Raw genomic sequence first — 18,016 nt, forward strand, 5'->3', positions numbered from 1 at the left:
AACTATAATGTCAAGAAATACACAAAATTTGTTGTCTGGTAAAATGATTTATAGTATAGTATATTCATATTAAGACAAATATTTTGATACATCATTTCGATAATGAATTGTTTCTAAACAGATTGTGGTAAAATCCCTCGGACCGGTTCAACCCTTTTGATTGGCTGAAGCTGTGCACTCGCAGGCGATTTAAATCTTCAAAACAGCTGCTTCAAGCGAGAGACAACGAGTGACGGTTTGTTGATTGAGTGTCGCAAGGAAGAAAGATAACCTCTTTGTTATCAAAGCACAGATTGTGAAGTTTGGCTTTTTAATATATTGGAACGATGGACGTAGAAGGTCGTCTCAGGACAATAATGGACGTTTTCAGGCGAGAATGCCATAGAGTATTACAGTCTGAACGAGTGACCGTTCACGGCGCTGATAGCATGCTGATGGTTCTCCAGTTGGCCATGGCAGAGGTTAATAAACAGGTATTTAACACACCTCTCAAACCCCTATCCAGCTTTTACAATGCTCTCACAATATCGACAAACATATCCCAAGTCCAATCTAGGGCTGCGTTTGAGTTCACCAGTTAGAGCTGGATAATCACAATAACACCACCACTGCCATGTTCGACACGTCTCTAAACACCACGGCCAATACTCCCGCCACTGGACGCATTATTTCAGCGTAAACTTTTTCAGAGTTGTACCGAAATGTCAGTATTTATTGCTACTTGCTTCTCTGCTTCCTCTCCCCCCGTGAAAGGGCAATGGAGAGTTTGAAGTGTCTCTGAGTGACGTGCTGGTGGTCTGGAGGTATCTGCTGCTAGACAAACTACACCTGCTGCCTTTCGACAACTTGACTCGGCCAGAGAACTATGACCTCATCCTCAAAACCTACGAATCCTTCCTGAAACGCTCCAACACCGTGGACTTGGTCGACGTGCACTCTCTGTCCGACCAGCTGAGGGTCGAACCGGGGACGAGCGATGCCTTAAACCCGGTGAGCTGGCCATGATTGAAACCAGGTTTATGATTTACAGCGTCGAAGATCAGATATCCCTCTGTCTTGGCGATGAAGCAGTCCACTTTATCTCATCATTATGTTATGCACCCACCTGGCCTAGGAGCGCCAGGCTACACAACAAAAAAAGATGGGAGACAAGTTTTCCAAACAAATTAAGTATTTATTAAATAAACCAATTTAAGTGTTCAAATCATGATTCAAAATATGGGATGTGGAAGTCAGTAAATCAGTAGTGTGTGTATGCATGAGTGGTTTATGTGTGTGTGTTGTTTCAACAGAAGCGTTGAGAGGTGTGCATGGCTGGGGAGCTGAATAGGGAATGAAAAGAACAAAGAGGGAAGGACTGGGGAAGCAGGCTTTTATAGGGCGTTGGCGCCCGGGCCCAGGTGCACGCCAATTGCTCTTGCTGGCCAATCAATTATGTCACTGCTCCCCAGTCCTAGAAACAAATAGAAAACAGAATGAATAGGGGACAAAGCAAACAACAACAAACCATAACCAATAACCATAGAACCTAAGAGTGCAATAACAAACTACTATAATACACAATATACAGGGAACCGTCACACTTAAACCTTGATGTCATTATTTCCCGTGCCAAGGTCGAGCTGTTTGAGTTTCTGTCTGGCAAAGGGGACGACCTTCCGCTGGCGGAGCCGTCCACACCGTCCAGTCAGCGCGGGCCCAGCCGTTCCAAAGTAAGCGGTCCTTTTCCTCACATTTAAACGGTAAATACAGGCTTGGCTAAAGTGGTGATTGCTGACCCCTAGAGGTTAAAAGTGCGGTAATAGTATTTTCAAGAATCTACATTTCCCCACCTTTTTTGAGGAATGTTGATTTGTGCGCCTACGGATGGGGATCTGATCCACCATGTGTGCACATGTGATTGAATGGCAAGACGGTTTCATCAACCAATCAGGTTTGATGCACTGACGGGGCTGAAATGTGCTGTCAACCATCGAAAATGCAACTGTAAACATTTTTCGAAATAAGTCAATTGCAAAAGCTAAGAGGAAAGTGTATTTCGAAAGGATGACACTCAAAATATAGCTCTTAAATTTGACCTACGGAACCTGCGGTTTGTTTGTCAATTGCTGTTTCTCTCAACAACAGCAATTGACCATGTAAATTAATATTAATTATACCTAATAATTAATAATACCTCTCTGGCCTGCCATTTAACGGCTGTGTAGGGAACAGATTGCTAATGCTGGCTTGGGCGAATGAAGAAGTTTTCAATAAAAGCAACCTTCCCACCCTTCAGTACAGCCAGTTCCTCCCTGGGGTGTACTCCGCTCATTCAGAGGAACGCTGAGTAATATCGCCCAAGTCAAAACTGCAATTAAATGTTATTATCAGGCAGCTGTTTGAGGGGGAGACGCTCTGCATCGCTGACAGGAACGAGAGGCACTTCGTATCCACTTACTCACTTTCTATCGGCTCTGTTGTCACACGGTTAATTTCTATTGGCTCTGTTGTCACACGGTTAATTTATGTTCCGCCCGGGCCGGTCCAACTAAACGGTTTATCTTGGCCGTGGGGGGGTTGCTAATAACGGCGTGTTCCTCCTGAGTTATGGCTCCCCGTGCCGTCCCCCCTACAGATGCAGGCGGAGGTGAGAAGGGTTTTCCTCTCCTACTTGAGTCTCCTGGTGAACTCGAAGGACGACCTGGCCCTGGCCCACGTGCTCGACATCCCCGGCCGCGCGCTGGGACGAGCGGCGTTCACCGACCTGAAGCACGCTGCCCGGCGCGCCAACACCTCCATGTTCCTGGTGAGAACGCCGCCGCTGGGACAGCTTGAGTCCTTCCTCTTTAACTGTTTACTCTTCAAACCCCCGGCTGGGTGTTTTTGTCCAGGGTGCATTTGTTGTTATACACATGAGTGAGAAGTGGCTGTAACGGCCAACAGCCAGCCATGGATTAATGGTCGCCTGTTTTGTTTTCGGTTATTTCGTCTTCCCCTGGTGTAACCAGTGTCAAATTGAGGATAAACACAATCCGATGTGCACGCACTTCCTGCCTGTCTTGAAGACATTATTGCTGTATCATGCTTTCTTTTTTTTTCTTTTTTTCTCTTCTCCATTCCAGTTTTATAGGCCTGTTAATCTTGCATTTTTCCTAGGCTCACCCTTCGCACACCATTTTGGGGGACATTCTTTGGGGAAATCTAGTTTTGAATTCAGTCTCGGACACTGGGGCTTGCAAAGTCGAGCATCGCAGGGTTCATCTTGTAAGAGTGCATACGTGCGTGTTGAGAAATGGAAGCACACGGAGTTGGATAAGAGACGGGGGGGTCTCGTTTCACAGTTGGCTCTCATCATGACTCGTCGTCATGGGAGTTTCACTGGGGAGACCTCGGGCGTAGATCGTCCAGGACACACCCTCAGAGGGGTCCCCCAGGTCCAACCCTGCGCTCTCGTCGTCCAAAGCACCCATCTGAAGAGTTTCCCCCGATTCTCAGTGCGTCTGCACGTGAGCTCTTCTGTTACCCCTCCGATTCCTTCCCTTGCAGGCCGTGACGTCCTTCGTGAGGGCCATCCAGCTCGGGGGGAAGGGCTACGCGCCGGCCGAGGCAGACCCCCTGAGGAAACACGTCAAAGGCCTCTCGGACTTCGTCCAGTTTCTGGACAGCCTGGAGGAGGTCCTCGGGGAGGTCCCGGACCCGGGGTATGTACCCGTCAACGGGGGGGGGGGGGGGGGGTGCGGAGGCGGCAACGACTCGAACTGAAGACTTGAGCGTAGACGTGCTTCACAGCGTCGTATGTTCCACTGGGCGGTACACCTGTACACGGACAGGTGCTCTCGGGAGTTGGGAACCCATCAGACGAGAGGGAAGAGGGACTGCTCCAGTCTTGGGCTTTCTTAAGAGTACAGAGCCTGCACCGGCTCCAAGGCCCGTCCAGCTGCTGAGCTGATGGATTTGTTTACCTCCGAGGTCTGTGGGCTCCATCTAGATACTGGTCGGCTGTGAGCTCCCCACCTGTTTCGAGTGAATTTCTTTCCCCTGAAGACTTTCAACTTCAGTTATCATGATAACGATTTAATTTGCCAAGAGCACGCCTGTCCTAGCTCACTTTCAACTCCCTTTGGTCTTCTGAGATGAGTTATCATCACATTTGCTGGGCTTTTGAAATGGCACCGTACTCCTGCTACAGGTTATTTGGGATGATGTAGTTCAGGGCCTTTGGCAGCACAACCAAAGTGTCTTTCGGGAATGGTATTGTTGCTCCAGGGATTTTGACGATATGGCTTTGAGATAAAGCTGTTTATTCCATATCTACTGAGCCGCTTGGCTCGTGTCGTCGGTCTATCGGAGGGCTAGATCGATGCGGAGAAAACGTATTCGGTGATCCAAAATGAGGTCAAACCACCGGCTCAAGTCCTTCTGATCCATGGGCTTTATCGAAGTGTCGGCGAGTTGTACCCATTACCATTTGATTTACTTATTTTTGTTGGAAGCAGACGTGATCGGAAGAAGTCAAGACGAGGACAGTGAGTTCAATTTGTAAAGATTTTGCATGTTCTGTCGGATTTCAATCTTTTGATTCCCCTCAGGCAAAATATAGTATGCTCAACCCACACGATAGTAATACTATTAAATCTACAGCTTTTTATTGATGTACTGTTTGTACCTCCTCGCGATCCAACGGCCGTGCGTGTGGATCCACGCGCCGTGCGTGTGGACCCAGCGGTCGTGCGTGTGGAGAACGCAGACATGAGCCTGCGTGTTGCGTGCTTGTCTCTCAGCGTATGCGGCGGCCGGCTGGTGGCCGCCATCAGAGCGGCGCTGGTGAAGGGGCGTGGCGGCGGCGAGGACCGGGCGTACGGCGCCATCGACCAGACGGCCCGCGCCCTGAAGGAGAGCATCGGACAGCTGCACCGCGGGCAGCAGGGCGGCAACGCCGTCGGGACGGGGATTAGCCCGGCCAGGGTAATGCCAGCAGCACACTTTCCTTCTTATTTCTGTTTTGTTGTTAGGGCACTGTGTAGAGTGCGTTACAATCATTCATCTCTCATTGGTCGAAATGGAACCGAAAGGGGGAGGATGTTGTTTGACCGTACCGCTCAATAGACGGCGGGTTCGATCCCCAATGGGGCGCAGCCTGACCTGACCCTTGAGCAAGAGGTCTTCGGCCCCACTTACTGACACCGACCCTGAATTCACTTTAAAGGGGACATAGTATACCACCAGGTGTGAGTGTGATTAGCCGTTACCAAAATCTGCCTCTTGTGGCATCACAGGTGGGCGTGTCCCCCTAGATATATGAGGGATGGATGCGCAACACTTGCTACAGTCCACTGGGTAGGCTGGTAGACTGATCTATCCAGCTCACATCTAGGTGGACACGTCCACTAGTGATGTCAGAAGAGGCAGATTTTCAAAACGGTTTGTAACGGCTAATCACTCACACCTGGTGCTAGAATGTCACCTTTTTTGAGTCGCTTTGCATAAAGGCATCGGCTAAAGGGTTTTTGTGTAGAGAAAAAAGTCCTGTGATTATTGTCTTATGGAACATTGTGGAAACGCAAACGCTGCTCATCTAGCCGTCGCACATCTAGGGGGTCACGCCGTAACGTAATCTGGCAGCGGCAGATCGCAGCGCCACCTGGTGGTACGCTGCGTCCCCTTCAACCACCGGTGCACACAGGTCACGTCGCTCTGCTGCGTTCTGGTTTCAGCCGCGGGCGCATAAGATCAACCACGCCACGGCGCTGGGCGGCCGCCTCACGGTGAAGACGCTCACCCTGCTGCTGGACCAGGAGGCCCTGGCCCCGCCCTGCCGCAACAAGGCGGAGCTACTGTGCGAGGGCCCGCCCTCCACGCTGGGCGGAGACGAGGGCGGAGCTATGCTCACGCTGTTCAGGTGAGGCGGGGCCAAACGTCTGACTGCAATGCCTCCAGTTCTACGTCAGGGGGGGGGGGGGGTTACTCTCAGGAGACTTGGACGGTTAAGGCCCAATCCCGTTTCTACCCCTTACCCCTCCCCCTTCAAAACAAGGGGGAGGGGTAAGGGGTAGAAATGGGATTGGGCCTAAACATGTCTATGTTTGGTATTGAGACGGGTATTTTAGTAATGGAGAAAGTACGGTAATGATATCTATAATGAAAGTAATATAATATCAAATGGATTCAGAGATATCCGTATATTGGCATTGTCCAGAATCCGTCTTGTCCAGAACCAGGCCAAGTTAATTTTTTTTTTTATTATTCTAAAGTCATAATTTGTGCCTCATGGGAGCGTCCAACGAAAGGCAAAGGCTAACCGGGCTCACTTCCCTTCTGGACGCACAATGAGGAATTTAGACTTAAAAACAACTCGTCTGATGGGATAGAAACTTTAATTGCCACACGACAGTTTGTGTTTTTTTTTTTTTTTTGCAGCTCTCTTTTTGGGGGTTTGGGAGCGGATTGACAGCGGGAGGGTTAAAATAAATAGAGGTCTAAATCTTCAGGAGTCAAATGGCTGAAGGGTAGAAGCTGTTGGAGCCCATTCCAGGTACCTCAGCGTAGCCCTGTGGTCTGACCTCAGCGTAGCCCTGTGGTCTGACCTCCACCTCTGACCTCAGCGTAGCCCTGTGGTCTGACCTCCACCTCTGACCTCAGCGTAGCCCTGTGGTCTGACCTCCACCTCTGACCTCAGCGTAGCCCTGTGGTCTGACCTCCACCTCTGACCTCAGCGTAGCCCTGTGGTCTGACCTCAGCGTAGCCCTGTGGTCTGACCTCAGCGTAGCCCTGTGGTCTGACCTCAGCGTAGCCCTGTGGTCTGACCTCAGCGTAGCCCTGTGGTCTGACCTCAGCGTAGCCCTGTGGTCTGACCTCAGCGTAGCCCTGTGGTCTGACCTCAGCGTAGCCCTGTGGTCTGACCTCAGCGTAGCCCTGTGGTCTGACCTCAGCGTAGCCCTGTGGTCTGACCTCAGCGTAGCCCTGTGGTCTGACCTCAGCGTAGCCCTGTGGTCTGACCTCAGCGTAGCCCTGTGGTCTGACCTCAGCGTAGCCCTGTGGTCTGACCTCCACCTCGCCCTGTGGTCTGACCTCCACCTCGCCCTGTGGTCTGACCTCCACCTCTGCTCCTCAGGTCTCCGGCCGTGCCCTCAGGAGACTCACCCCAACCCCTGAAGAGCAGGGTCCAGAGCCGGCAGGACCTCCTCAAACCTAAGGTAACCCCCCCAGCCTGGTCCGCTCTCCCCCCCACATCAGGCCAGATCGGGGCCTTCCGTTTAGCTCAAATCGAATCAGATGTGCAAACACTGAACACGTCTTAACATCCTGTCATTTCTCTGCGGTATTGGATTATTTATTTGCTTAGCCGGAGCTCTCCGCGCTTACCGGGCTTCCACCGTTCCCGTTTTCACAGCTGCGCTCGGGAACCAAGGGTTTGAGTTGTAGGGTGCTGGACGAGATCCCTGTTACAGAAAACGCCGTCTAATTGCAGCCTAACTCGTTGGGGCTCGTTAGTTAGTGGACGGACTCGGTGGTAGACGTGACTGCTGACTGACGCACTGATGCAGAAAAGAAGCAGGATTGGATGTAGAAATGCATTTGGATTCAAACTGAGTGAAAACGCCTCCCCCTTTCTTAAACGTATGCTAAACACATTTGGCGAGGCTGCAGGCCTTTTTCTTTCCTCTTTTTTTTTTTTTTTTCCTCCACTCGATAGCGCTAGCAGATGTCCTCTCGGTTTTCCCACATTCTGGAGGGCTTCCTGTTGGAGCGCGGCGGTGGCGGCGGCATCGCAGTCCCCGGGCGGCGGCTCACCGCCCGCTGACCCCGGCCTGCGGAAGCTCTCTGAGCGCAGCTCTTTGAAGACGGCGTATCAGGAGACGCTGTAAAGAGGGGGGGGGGGGCGGTGAGGCAGCGGTGAGGCAGCAGTGAGGCAGCAGAGGAGGGAGGGGGGGGGGGGGGGGGGGGTTATTGTTTCCTGTCGTCTGACCTAATCTCGGACCATGCGGCCGCCTCGTCGTTGCCGTGACGTCGGGCCGGAGCGCCACGCTGAACACGGGTTTGGTTATTCGTTTTGATGACCGATGGCTGGTTTACGGAGCGAGGCTACAAAACGGGAGCCTGGCTATTGCCAGACCGAGCTGCATCGTAGAGTGCACGTTGGTCTGGGGAAGCTGCTGTATTTTATTTGGTAGACTGAGTACAGCGAGACTCAACGGAGCACGAAGGGACACTAAGTACGAGAAGGCGGAATAAACACGAGATTAGGAGTGACATGGCGACAGAACTAGCCGCTGTGCGAGTGTTGCAGAGTTGACCAGCAGTGTTGGGGAGTAACGGAATACATTTACCGGCGTTGTGTATTCAGATTAGAGCTTAGATCGGGCCGAAAAATCAAACCCGACCCTATCCGAGCCCGTGCTCATTCGAGCCCGACCCGGCCCGGCCCGGTACATTAACTGTAATGATGAGCCCGCGACCGATTTAAACCCGACCATTTCTTAATATGTGGGCGGTTATAGCTGACGCTGTCGACAACAATTTTGTGTTGCTTGAAGTGAATCACAGAAATTGGTTAACAATTATCCAGATGAACAATGCAACAAGGACAACACGTGTAGCCTAAATGTGTGTTTATTCGTAATTGGATCGTAGTGTACATCCAAATGAAGAGACTTGCAAGGCTCGGTGTTACGCTTGCCAGTGGAGGAAAACTGCGCATGACGTTGCCTTTTGCAATTTCGTAGTCTGACTTCTGCAACTTTGTATACATTAAGAATATTATCTACCTATATAGAATATTTCGTCTGATTAATAGACAATTTTGCCCGTACCAATTAAGCTAATGGTGATTAAAAAAATATATATAAAAAAAATTAAAAAAAGCTTGATCACGCCCGGTCTGACCCGAGGATAGTGGCGGGAAATATTGGACCGACCCGGCCCGCGGTTCGGTTCGGTTCGGTTCGGGCCCGGGTGCGGGCAGAAAATCTAAACTCTAATTCAGATTACAAATTATAAGTAACTATTCCGTTGTAGTGAACATTTTTAAAAATAAATATTTAGGGTAGGGATGCACGATATATCGGCAGTGATATCGTTATCGGCCGATGTTAGTCATTTTTTAACATATCGGCCCGATAAGTAAAACTGGTCCGATATTAACGGCCGATATTTATTTCCTAGTCTAGTTGCCGTTGTGTGTGTTTTTTGCCCATGCGCAGCTTGTTTGGTCATGTGACATTGTCAGTGACGCAGCCAGAGACGCACGGAGAGGCAGTACAGTGTTTGTCACCTTAACTGAAAAGAATCAATGTCGGCGGTTTGGATGTTTTCTACGGTCTCAAATGAAGGTACTCGAATTGCAATATGCAGTACTTGCAAAGCCGAAGTAATGCGCGGAGGATGCAGTGTCAACTCATTACATACATTATCGTATTGAAATACAGTTTCTGTTTTATTTGGCGTTCCGTAATCCCATTGAAACGGAAACCGGAAGCGGATATGTTTATATTTGGTTGTCTTTTCGCTCGGTTCTCCGGATCAACAGTAGGGCTTGAACCGAGTGAAAAGACTACAACCAACCTCCCTTGATATATTTGATTTGGTCTATTTCACAGATTTGAGTTTAAATTGACTTAAACTTCAAACACTTTTTGTAATTTATTAGGCAAGTGTCTGGTTTCCATGAATATTGGCAAATTTGATTTAAGTTATACTGTAAAACCTTGTCAAGATATTTTGATTTGTGATCGTTGTGATTTATGATCCAAACTTTTTCATAGATGCCAGTTGTAAAAGTAGCCTAAAACTAACACTGTTAGTAACTTGTGTTTGTTATGGATGCCCTGTAACTTGTTGAAGAAACAATGTATTTAGAAGTTTTGGTAAAGAAAGAAATAACTTTTTCATATTCACAGTGTTTACATGTTCTTCAGTATACAAAATCATCATAGAAACTTGTTTTTATATCGATATCGGTTATCGGGCGTAACAGTCTGTCATTTTATTAGCAACACCTATGCACTTGGCTCAGTGAAAAAGATGTTGGATATAATGGCAAATTATGTATCGAAACAGAATATTTTATGCTATATATTTTCCCACTCTTAACAGCTGAGTAAATAAACTGAAAAGGGAAAATTGGTCAATTCGTCTGTTGAATATCTTTTGCACAAACATACCCTTATAGTCTTTGTTCCTCTACAGCAAATTATATAATATTGTGCACTTCCAGGGAGACTTGGGCCGAACACATTCGGCCAGTTGGAACAGAAGAACACACCAGAATAGGCCTGTTTAGTAAGCAGGATTTGATGCCGCATTCCTACACTGATAGAATGCAATTCAATGTTAAAGTAATCCAAGTATTCAGAATACAATACTCAGATTGAGTGATGTAATGGAATACGTTACATTTTTGGGCATGTATTCTGTAACTGGATACATTTGAAAAGTATCCTTCCCAACACTGTTAACCAGTTGTTTGGTGGCTCTTGGTAGTGGTGAAGTTTGCAGAGGAGTTCCAACGCTTTGCGCCTTTCACAGAGAAAGCATTGAGCGAAAGATGTTGTGCAGGATGACACTAGGCAGTCGCCACTCGAGGCTGCCCTGGTGGATCTGCAGCAGCTCTGTTGTCTCTCGATTGGTTCAGAGTCTGAGGAGCAGGTCTATTCAAGCACGCAGACGCTCAGCGTAATGAGAATCGATAAGGTTGGCAAATCTTAAAATGCGCTGATGACGGTACGGTATTCTTTGTCTGATCCTCAAGGCCTGGTTGTGCAGACACATTATGGGTTTAATTTCTGACTGGCTGGCTGGCCTGAGACCAGCTAGTCAAACCGTAGGGCAGATGTGAACATACCGTTTAAGAACAGAAAGCCCTTGTAGCCGGACTGTGCGGAGTCTTCCCCACATGAGGTGAGGCGGGGACAGGGGTCGGTTAGGGTCGGGCGAGGTTAAGGTCCGTTGAAGTATTCATGGGCATGTTTTTGTTTTATGAGTTTTTTTTATTGTTTTAAAAAAGTCACATGAAATGACGTAATCGGTGCAACACACCTGCTTGCCTGACCTCACTTTTATTGCATGCGTGTGTGCGTGCACGGATATGAACACAACAAATTGTTCACACCTGCCATTGGAAGTGTTCATCTGGAATGCCTTTCGTCAGGTGTTTGTGTGAGCATGCCGCGGTAGTGCAGGCGGCGTGTGCGTGTGTGCACGCCATGTGTGTTCCCGGGTCGATTAAGGACGGGTTCCCCAGCCGGTAGAGAGGGGGGGGGGGGTCCGGCTGGTTCCCCATGGCGCTAACGGGTTTGATCTTCCCGGGCGGTGGTTGGCCGAGCGCTGGCACCGATCTCGGCGTCCATGTGGCCGACCTACTGTTATCAACTCTGGTCCGCATTAGGCTTCATGAGGAGTTGCAGCATGCAGCGCACGGCCCGCCAATGAACACAGCTGTTCTTATCGATCCTAGTGTGTGTGTGTGTGTGTGTGTGCTTGTGGGGGGGTGGTAATTGGTGACTTGGCTGTTCCTTTTGAGTTCATGTCGTTCTGTTCAGACTGTGGTTACCCTTGATCCGGCCGTTCCCCGGGGGATAGCGCGATGCAGTACTAGTGTTGTTCCCATTATTCTGCTCCCCCCCCCCCCCTGGCTGGGCAGCCAAAGCCCGGTGCTGGTGATCCTGAGCAGGCTTGGATCAAACGCTGGGGACCTGCTACGGAGCCGGGGGTCCCCCGAGGCACTGGGGAGGGGCCGCTGACGACATCACAACACGGGGCCCACCCGCCCTCCACCCGAAACAGTGACCTTTAACGCGCGGCTGGCGCAGCGGCCAGAACACGCCGTTTCCATTCCTGTGCTGTTGTTGGAAATACTGTTGTGGTTGTGGGAGCTGTTGTTGTAGGAGCTGCAGTTTAAACGTTGCATCAGCGCTTCTAGGCCGAAACATTAATGGCCACATTCGTCTGATCTCTCCTCACGATCTGCTCGCTGGCCGTCCAATAAGCAGGCGGTCAGAAACGCGTTTCTCTGTAGGCAGCCTATGATCCGAAAAGATACGATCAACAGACGAATTGACTAATTTTCCCTTTTCAGTTTCTTTATTTACCCAGCTGTTGGAGAATACTGTACAGAATGTGTGAAGGGGGGGTGGGGGGTGGGGGGTCTCTGTTTGTTTGGGATCTCGCTCCGACTACCGACCGAGGTGAGGTCACCCAACACCGTCGCAACGCCGTCTAACGTTGCCGTGGCGTCCTTCCAGGTCCGGCCCCCCGGCGCCCTCAGCTCCCAGTTTGCGTGCACGTACCGGGAGGAGGCGGAGCCGCCGCTGAGCCGCGTGCTGGAGTTCCCCAGCGGGAGCCAGATCCCCTCCTGCATCCACCCGGCCCCCCGGCGGCCCCCGGCGGCCCCCCGGCGGCCACTGGCCTCCGGGGAGGAAGAAGAGGAGGAGGAGGAGGAAGAGACCGGCCGCCGCGCTGGGGTGTCAGGTAAACCCCCCCACCCCCCCCAGGATACCTGTTTCACTGGCCAGACTGGGACTGCATCAATGGTTAACAGACTGCGTCTATAGGAGGCCATTCTAACCAGTGGCCACCAGGGCTTTGACTCCGAACTTCGTTCTTCGAATATCAAAACATAAATCAAAATTCGAACGAATATTAGGCAGCCCTTAATATTGGAACCTGTTATGGGCCAAGAGGGAGAGACGTCGGAGAACCCCACGCAGTCTATTCATATTCGTTGGAACGCGCAAGACCGGTAACCATAGCAACGCGGTAAACAAACCTCGAGAAGCACAATCCAGGTCTTACTGAAGGCATTCAAAGGTCAAAATACTATTAATAAATATTCAAATATTAATAAACAAACAAACTTCGAATATGATTTTTGGGCAAAAGTCAAAGCCCTAGTGGCCACTCAAAGCGCTTTACTACGCTGCCCAACGTTCACTCCTTCACACCCGCGCGCCGACGGCGGCGTCAGCCACGCAGGGCGACGGCCGGCTGGTGGGGGCGAGGAGTCCCGCTCAGGGCCACCTCACCCCGCGGCGAGGAGGTGGAGCCGGGCATCGAACCGGCGACCTCCCGGTTACCAGCCAACCCGCTCCACCTCCTGAGCCTCGAGCCACGGGCTGTAAGGTGGAGCTGGGTGAAGAGCAGCGCGTTTGTAACTTCCTGTGACAGTGCGCCGGGCCACATGTGGCCGCCATACTCCACCTGAGGCAGCTCTTACCAGACGAGGACAGGCTGGTGGGGGTGGTGGTGGTGGGGGGGGGGGGGGGGCGGGTGGTGGTGGTAAAACCGGTTTACTGCAGCAGTTTACAGACGGTGAAGCAAGACCGGGGAGCTCTCCCGTTGCGTGTGGGGACGGTTGAGATGATTGCTCAATGAGCATCAGGGGTGCAGCCTCACACATCCCCCTCAGTCCAATCACTCGGACTCGAGCCAGCTGCTAACACCAGCCATCACCCCCCCCCCCCAGCCAAACTAACCCCAGGATCTGCCCTTCACCATCCAATGAGTTTTATTTATTTTCTCTTGCTATAAAACCTGCACACTTCCACAGCTGTACTAAGAAAACGTAGGGGGGAGGGGGAGGGGGGGGGGGTGTGAAGACTGTACCCAGCCTCCCCTTCACTGTTCTGGGTCCGTGGGAACAGTGACTGGGATCCATCAGGACCGGTGACAGATGTTGAACCACGGCTCCACAGAACAAACGCTCTTTACGATTCTCTGACACCAGACGTTTCTTCAGTCTTTCCTGACCTTGTTTTATTTTATTTTTTTTCCCCAACTGGATTCCCTTCGACCGCAGCCGCAGCGTATTCTACCTTCTTTATTGTTCCGAGCCTCGTGTTAACTACTTCCCCCTCGTGGCTTTATGACTTTTATATCCCTCCCTCCCCCCTTCCTCCCCCCTTCCTCCCTGCAGCGGGCCGTGCGTCAGGGCCCGTCCGAGGCCAGGAGCCCGGCGTTCCACGGCCGGGGAACGCCGGGCTCCGGCCCAGTAGGGCCCCCAACGGACGGAGTAGAAGTGTCAACGGGAGCGCGTCTCCGAAGAAGGGCAGCAAGAGGAAGCAGGTCGACGCCGAGAACCTGCCCCAGGCCAAGCGGCCCGCACCTCCCCTCGTCAAGAGCGGCCCCAAGAAGAAGAAGCAGCTCATCACGGGCCAGGGCACGCTGACCGGGTTCTTCAGACTGTAGTTCGCCCTGATAAAGAGTTGTTTTATATGTTCGCTGACCACGTGACCGGGGGGAACGGCGTGATTATGTTGAGTGCGTCAGGGAGCTGTATGTTTTAACCTGCGCCCGTTGACACGTTGATCAGGTTGATCTTGGCGTGGAGTAGAAAGCTCCCCCACGTGCAAACGTTCTCGTGGCGTTATTCATCTATTGTGCAATCTGGAGGTCTTCCAATCTGTGTTTTAGATCTCCAGTACATCTGTTTGGATACAGATTATTGGGTAATTGCAGTCTGTCCACAGTTTTTATGTCACTCCAAAACATATGTTGTGAATAAATCCTTGTTTTCCTCCTCAAATGTGTTTTATCAATGAAAGCTCTGGAGGACTGCTTTTGTGAAACCTTCTTCGGGGTTTCCAAAATCAAGTGTAAATATGTTGCAGACTTTTATTTGAATAAACATTTATTTAGTATTATACATATTTGTGTTTGTCATCCATCTTTTTCAGTGCATTACATTTCATTTCGACACACATGGTACTTATAACTCCTTTTTTGTTTTTACTTTTCCTTTGTATTTTTTTTCTTCTGTGGTGGACAGATGGTGGGAAGCAGAAGAAAGCCTGTAGGCAGGTTATGCCTGCCAGCACGGCCGGTAGACTCTTCCAATCATACACCGAAGCACTGTGGTGGTGGGGAGGGGGGGGGGGAAAGGTTGTTCAGAAAGAAGTCTAAAGACGCACTAAAAAGCAAAGAATCATGAAGCCCTTGTGTTTTCACATCTCTTCCCAAATATATCCAGGACCCATCATCCCTCCTATCCTTCAAATAAACAAGTTAGGAGTTCTGCAGTATTTTGACTTTTCTGTAAAGTGTCAAGATTTCTTGGAACTGCCTGTGTATACAAAGTGATGTCCTTATCGGCAGTGTTGACACTGACACTTACTGTCCAGGTCGGTCTCTCTGCGGTCTACGTTGACGCGGAGGTCTCCGGGAGTGTGGTCTGCGTTTGGGCCGGCCAGCAGTGCCCTTGAGGAGGCTCTGTCCAGGCCGTGTGTCCGATGCCCTCTAAAGCCCGTGTCCTGGAGGTCGGGTGGGGGTTTTATCAGGGACGGTGATTAGCAGAACGCGTCCAATGGATCCTTTTACTTCTCTGAAAGCGGCCGTGTGAATCGGTTCCGGCCAGAAAGGTTTCACTGTCTAATACTGTCAATAGAACCACCAAGGTCATGATAATATTGGGTTACACAACACTTTGGACGCTTTGACATCCTGGAACTCATCCCGGAACAGCTAGAAGGGAGAGAGCCAATCTCCTAAATCTCCTATTTTAATATTTATTTCTACCTCGATTCCAACACTGGGGAAACATTTGACATGCTGTATTGTAACCAGAATAAAAAGCACTTCTAAATGAACCTGAATGAGTTGTGTGACCCATATGTTATCCTAACACACACTACGCCACAGAAAATTGCCATCTAAGGCCCTCAATTAAGATTAATTGCACTAAACCTGACAATTCCCGGTTATCAAAACCAATTTATTTCCATATGATGTAAAACAATCCGAGCTGGTCATTGTGATTGCCAAATTGAGCGCAGACATTTTTAACTTCCACCAACGTGCTCAGGACACTTACGGACACGATGATGATCCTGGGTCTCCCCTCGTCCAGCCGGTTGGTGAACCCTCCCAGGTTCTGGACTCCGGCTCCGGCCGGCAGCTTGTTGTCCTCAAGGAGAGCGTCCAGGCTCTCCAGGTCCGTCCGGTCGTCGTCATAGTTACCCGCCCCGGCCAGGGGCAGGGCCATGGAGTGGGCGCAGATCTCTGAGAACAGCAGCAGGGTGAACAGCATGGAGGGCAGGGAGCTCATGATGTCTTTAGGCTGCAGAGACCCACGAAGGAGAACCGAACAGCCACGGGAGAAGGATGGCTGATGTGCTGGGAGTTCATTGACTGATGCCAGCGTACCAGTTCTCCCTCTTATATACCGTCAGGCGGCGTGGACGAGGCTATTTTCTGGACCTCATGCCCAGATCGAGGAAATGAGATGGATGACCCCTCGCTGAGAAGTGTCGGTCCTAAAAGAGGCGGGACAAAAAGAAGGATGCACATGAGGTGGGGGGGGGTCGGAGGTCAGATGGAAATCTTCTCACGGAGCTGTGCGTTGTTCTCGGCCTTTTGTGCGTTCCGCGCTGCGGAGCGACGATGAATAGTCTAATTACTGGTGTCTGGGAGACGGGGGGGGTGATCCACGCTGGTGGCGGCGGCTCTAATCCACCGACGTCCTGCAGTGAGGAGGCCGGGGCAGTGAGGTCCTCAGATGGGAGCCACGGTGGTCCGGCGGGGAGGGTCCCGGGTCAGAGGACAGCCCCTGAGATGAATGAAGCGATGGGAGGCCGCCCGGACTGTGGGCCCATCGACGACGACATGAATGGGATCGAAAACATCCAATCACAATCCCTGCATGGCGACTGACAGCACTTTTTGCGGACGTTTGTAAAGAGACCCCATCTGACCTCTGACCTGGCGGACGAAGCCTCGGATGATACGATTGGTCCGTGGGGATAACGGTCCGTGAAACCCTGTGGTGATGGAGATGTTGTGGAAAGGTTAGGTCAAAATCCCCAGTGATGAGAATGATCTTCAAGCTTTCAGACGCACACGTGTGATGATTGGGGAAGATGATGAATGAGTTCATGGAGTTCATGTCTTATATCTGTTTGTATGGGGGAGGATAGAAACGAGGTAGGTCCAGGGGGGGGGATATATTTAGTATTTATTCTGAGTCATTCGATCAACATACTGGTAAAAGGCAACTTGTTAGGTTAGGTTCTGCCATGATGACTACATGTCGACCCTAATTCACACATTAGGGATCATGATCATGATCAAGGTCCCCAGAAAAGTCAACCTGAATAGGTAATCCTTTCAGGGTTTTCTCAGTGTGCGATTGGGTTCCACACACACACACTGAAGTGTAAGAAACGGCGCCATGGACTATTCTGTACCCCCAGACCATCCTGCACCCTTCAACACTCCTGTATCCCCAATTATAGGCTTATGCCTTTCCCAATTTAGAGAGTTGAGCAGAGCAGAGATCAAGGACTGGACCGACCAGACTGTGGCTGTTGAGCCCCAGTTGAAGTGTTTTTACTTGGAGCATTGGGGCTTTTATTTTGTAAGTATTTTTGTTGGAGGACACTGGGTTCTACCGAAGAACTGGACCTGTCCGCAGAGGCACCTCTCTTCCAGGAGAAGTGAACTTGTGATCTTTGAGTTCTGTTGCTATAACTCTCTCTCTCTCTCTCTCTCTCTCTCTCTCTCTCTCTCTCTCTCTCTCTTCCCTATCCATTCCTTCAACGTGTCTCCCGCCTTCCCTTGTCTCTTTTTTCCCCATCTCTCACCCACTCGGTCCCTATCCCCCTTCTGATTGATCATTCGTCGGATCTCACGTTCTTTATTTCGGGGTTGACTCCATGTTTGTGTGTCGCCATGTTTGCGATTTGCTTCCACCCATCCCCCCCCCCCCTGCTCTGATCTTAAGACCTCCAGCAGTCACCTGGGTTCCTCTGATGACCCCCCATCCCCCCTTCTCTCTACCTGGGCCCGCTGGGGTCTTCCGTTCCCGGGCAGATCTCTGTCCTCTACAGCTCTAGTAAACAGGGAACACGCTCATCTGGTACAAATAAGGTAAGGGCAAGGGCGAACACAGTCAAACAACACACACTCACAAGGACCAGATGTTCGTATAACGTTGGAGACTTTCATCATTTCTGCCGCAGCGTCTGATAGAAGATCAGCATGGCGATCGCGGCGCGAGGTGATGCTAATCACAAGCGACGACTCCGCAGGGGAAGTGGTTTCCCCG

General features: G+C 50.7%; 2 protein-coding genes across 2 annotated transcripts; one reads left to right on the forward strand and one right to left on the reverse strand.

The window, feature by feature from the left end:
- The first annotated feature begins 185 nt into the window (after positions 1 to 185).
- On the forward strand, positions 186 to 14,620 carry parpbp (PARP1 binding protein). Its single transcript, XM_060048505.1, has 10 exons — positions 186 to 473; positions 754 to 990; positions 1,617 to 1,712; positions 2,618 to 2,788; positions 3,529 to 3,683; positions 4,764 to 4,947; positions 5,697 to 5,881; positions 7,094 to 7,175; positions 12,222 to 12,447; positions 13,892 to 14,620. The coding sequence occupies exons 1-10, from the start codon at positions 327 to 329 to the stop codon at positions 14,161 to 14,163; spliced, it is 1,755 nt and encodes a 584-aa protein (XP_059904488.1). The 5' UTR covers positions 186 to 326; the 3' UTR covers positions 14,164 to 14,620.
- pmch (pro-melanin-concentrating hormone) lies at positions 14,576 to 16,091 on the reverse strand. The gene is made up of 3 exons (XM_060048541.1): positions 15,785 to 16,091; positions 15,089 to 15,224; positions 14,576 to 14,826 (listed from the first exon to the last, which is right to left on the reverse strand). The coding sequence occupies exons 1-3, from the start codon at positions 16,016 to 16,018 to the stop codon at positions 14,777 to 14,779; spliced, it is 420 nt and encodes a 139-aa protein (XP_059904524.1). The 5' UTR covers positions 16,019 to 16,091; the 3' UTR covers positions 14,576 to 14,776.
- Positions 16,092 to 18,016: the final 1,925 nt, after the last annotated feature.

This window comes from Gadus macrocephalus, chromosome 4 (genome assembly GCF_031168955.1).
Source record: "Gadus macrocephalus chromosome 4, ASM3116895v1".
Classification (NCBI taxonomy): domain Eukaryota; kingdom Metazoa; phylum Chordata; class Actinopteri; order Gadiformes; family Gadidae; genus Gadus; species Gadus macrocephalus.

Coding starts and splice junctions, on each gene's coding strand:
- parpbp (XM_060048505.1), top strand. CDS start 327: ATGGACGTAGAAGGTCGTCTCAGGACAATAATGGACGTTTTCAGGCGA. Junction 2,789..3,528: donor CCAACACCTCCATGTTCCTG/GTGAGAACGCCG, acceptor CTTCCCTTGCAG/GCCGTGACGTCCTTCGTGAG. Junction 7,176..12,221: donor AGGACCTCCTCAAACCTAAG/GTAACCCCCCCA, acceptor GCGTCCTTCCAG/GTCCGGCCCCCCGGCGCCCT.
- pmch (XM_060048541.1), bottom strand. CDS start 16,018: ATGAGCTCCCTGCCCTCCATGCTGTTCACCCTGCTGCTGTTCTCAGAG. Junction 15,225..15,784: donor CCAGGATCATCATCGTGTCC/GTAAGTGTCCTG, acceptor CCCGACCTCCAG/GACACGGGCTTTAGAGGGCA. Junction 14,827..15,088: donor CAGAGAGACCGACCTGGACA/GTAAGTGTCAGT, acceptor CCACCACCACAG/TGCTTCGGTGTATGATTGGA.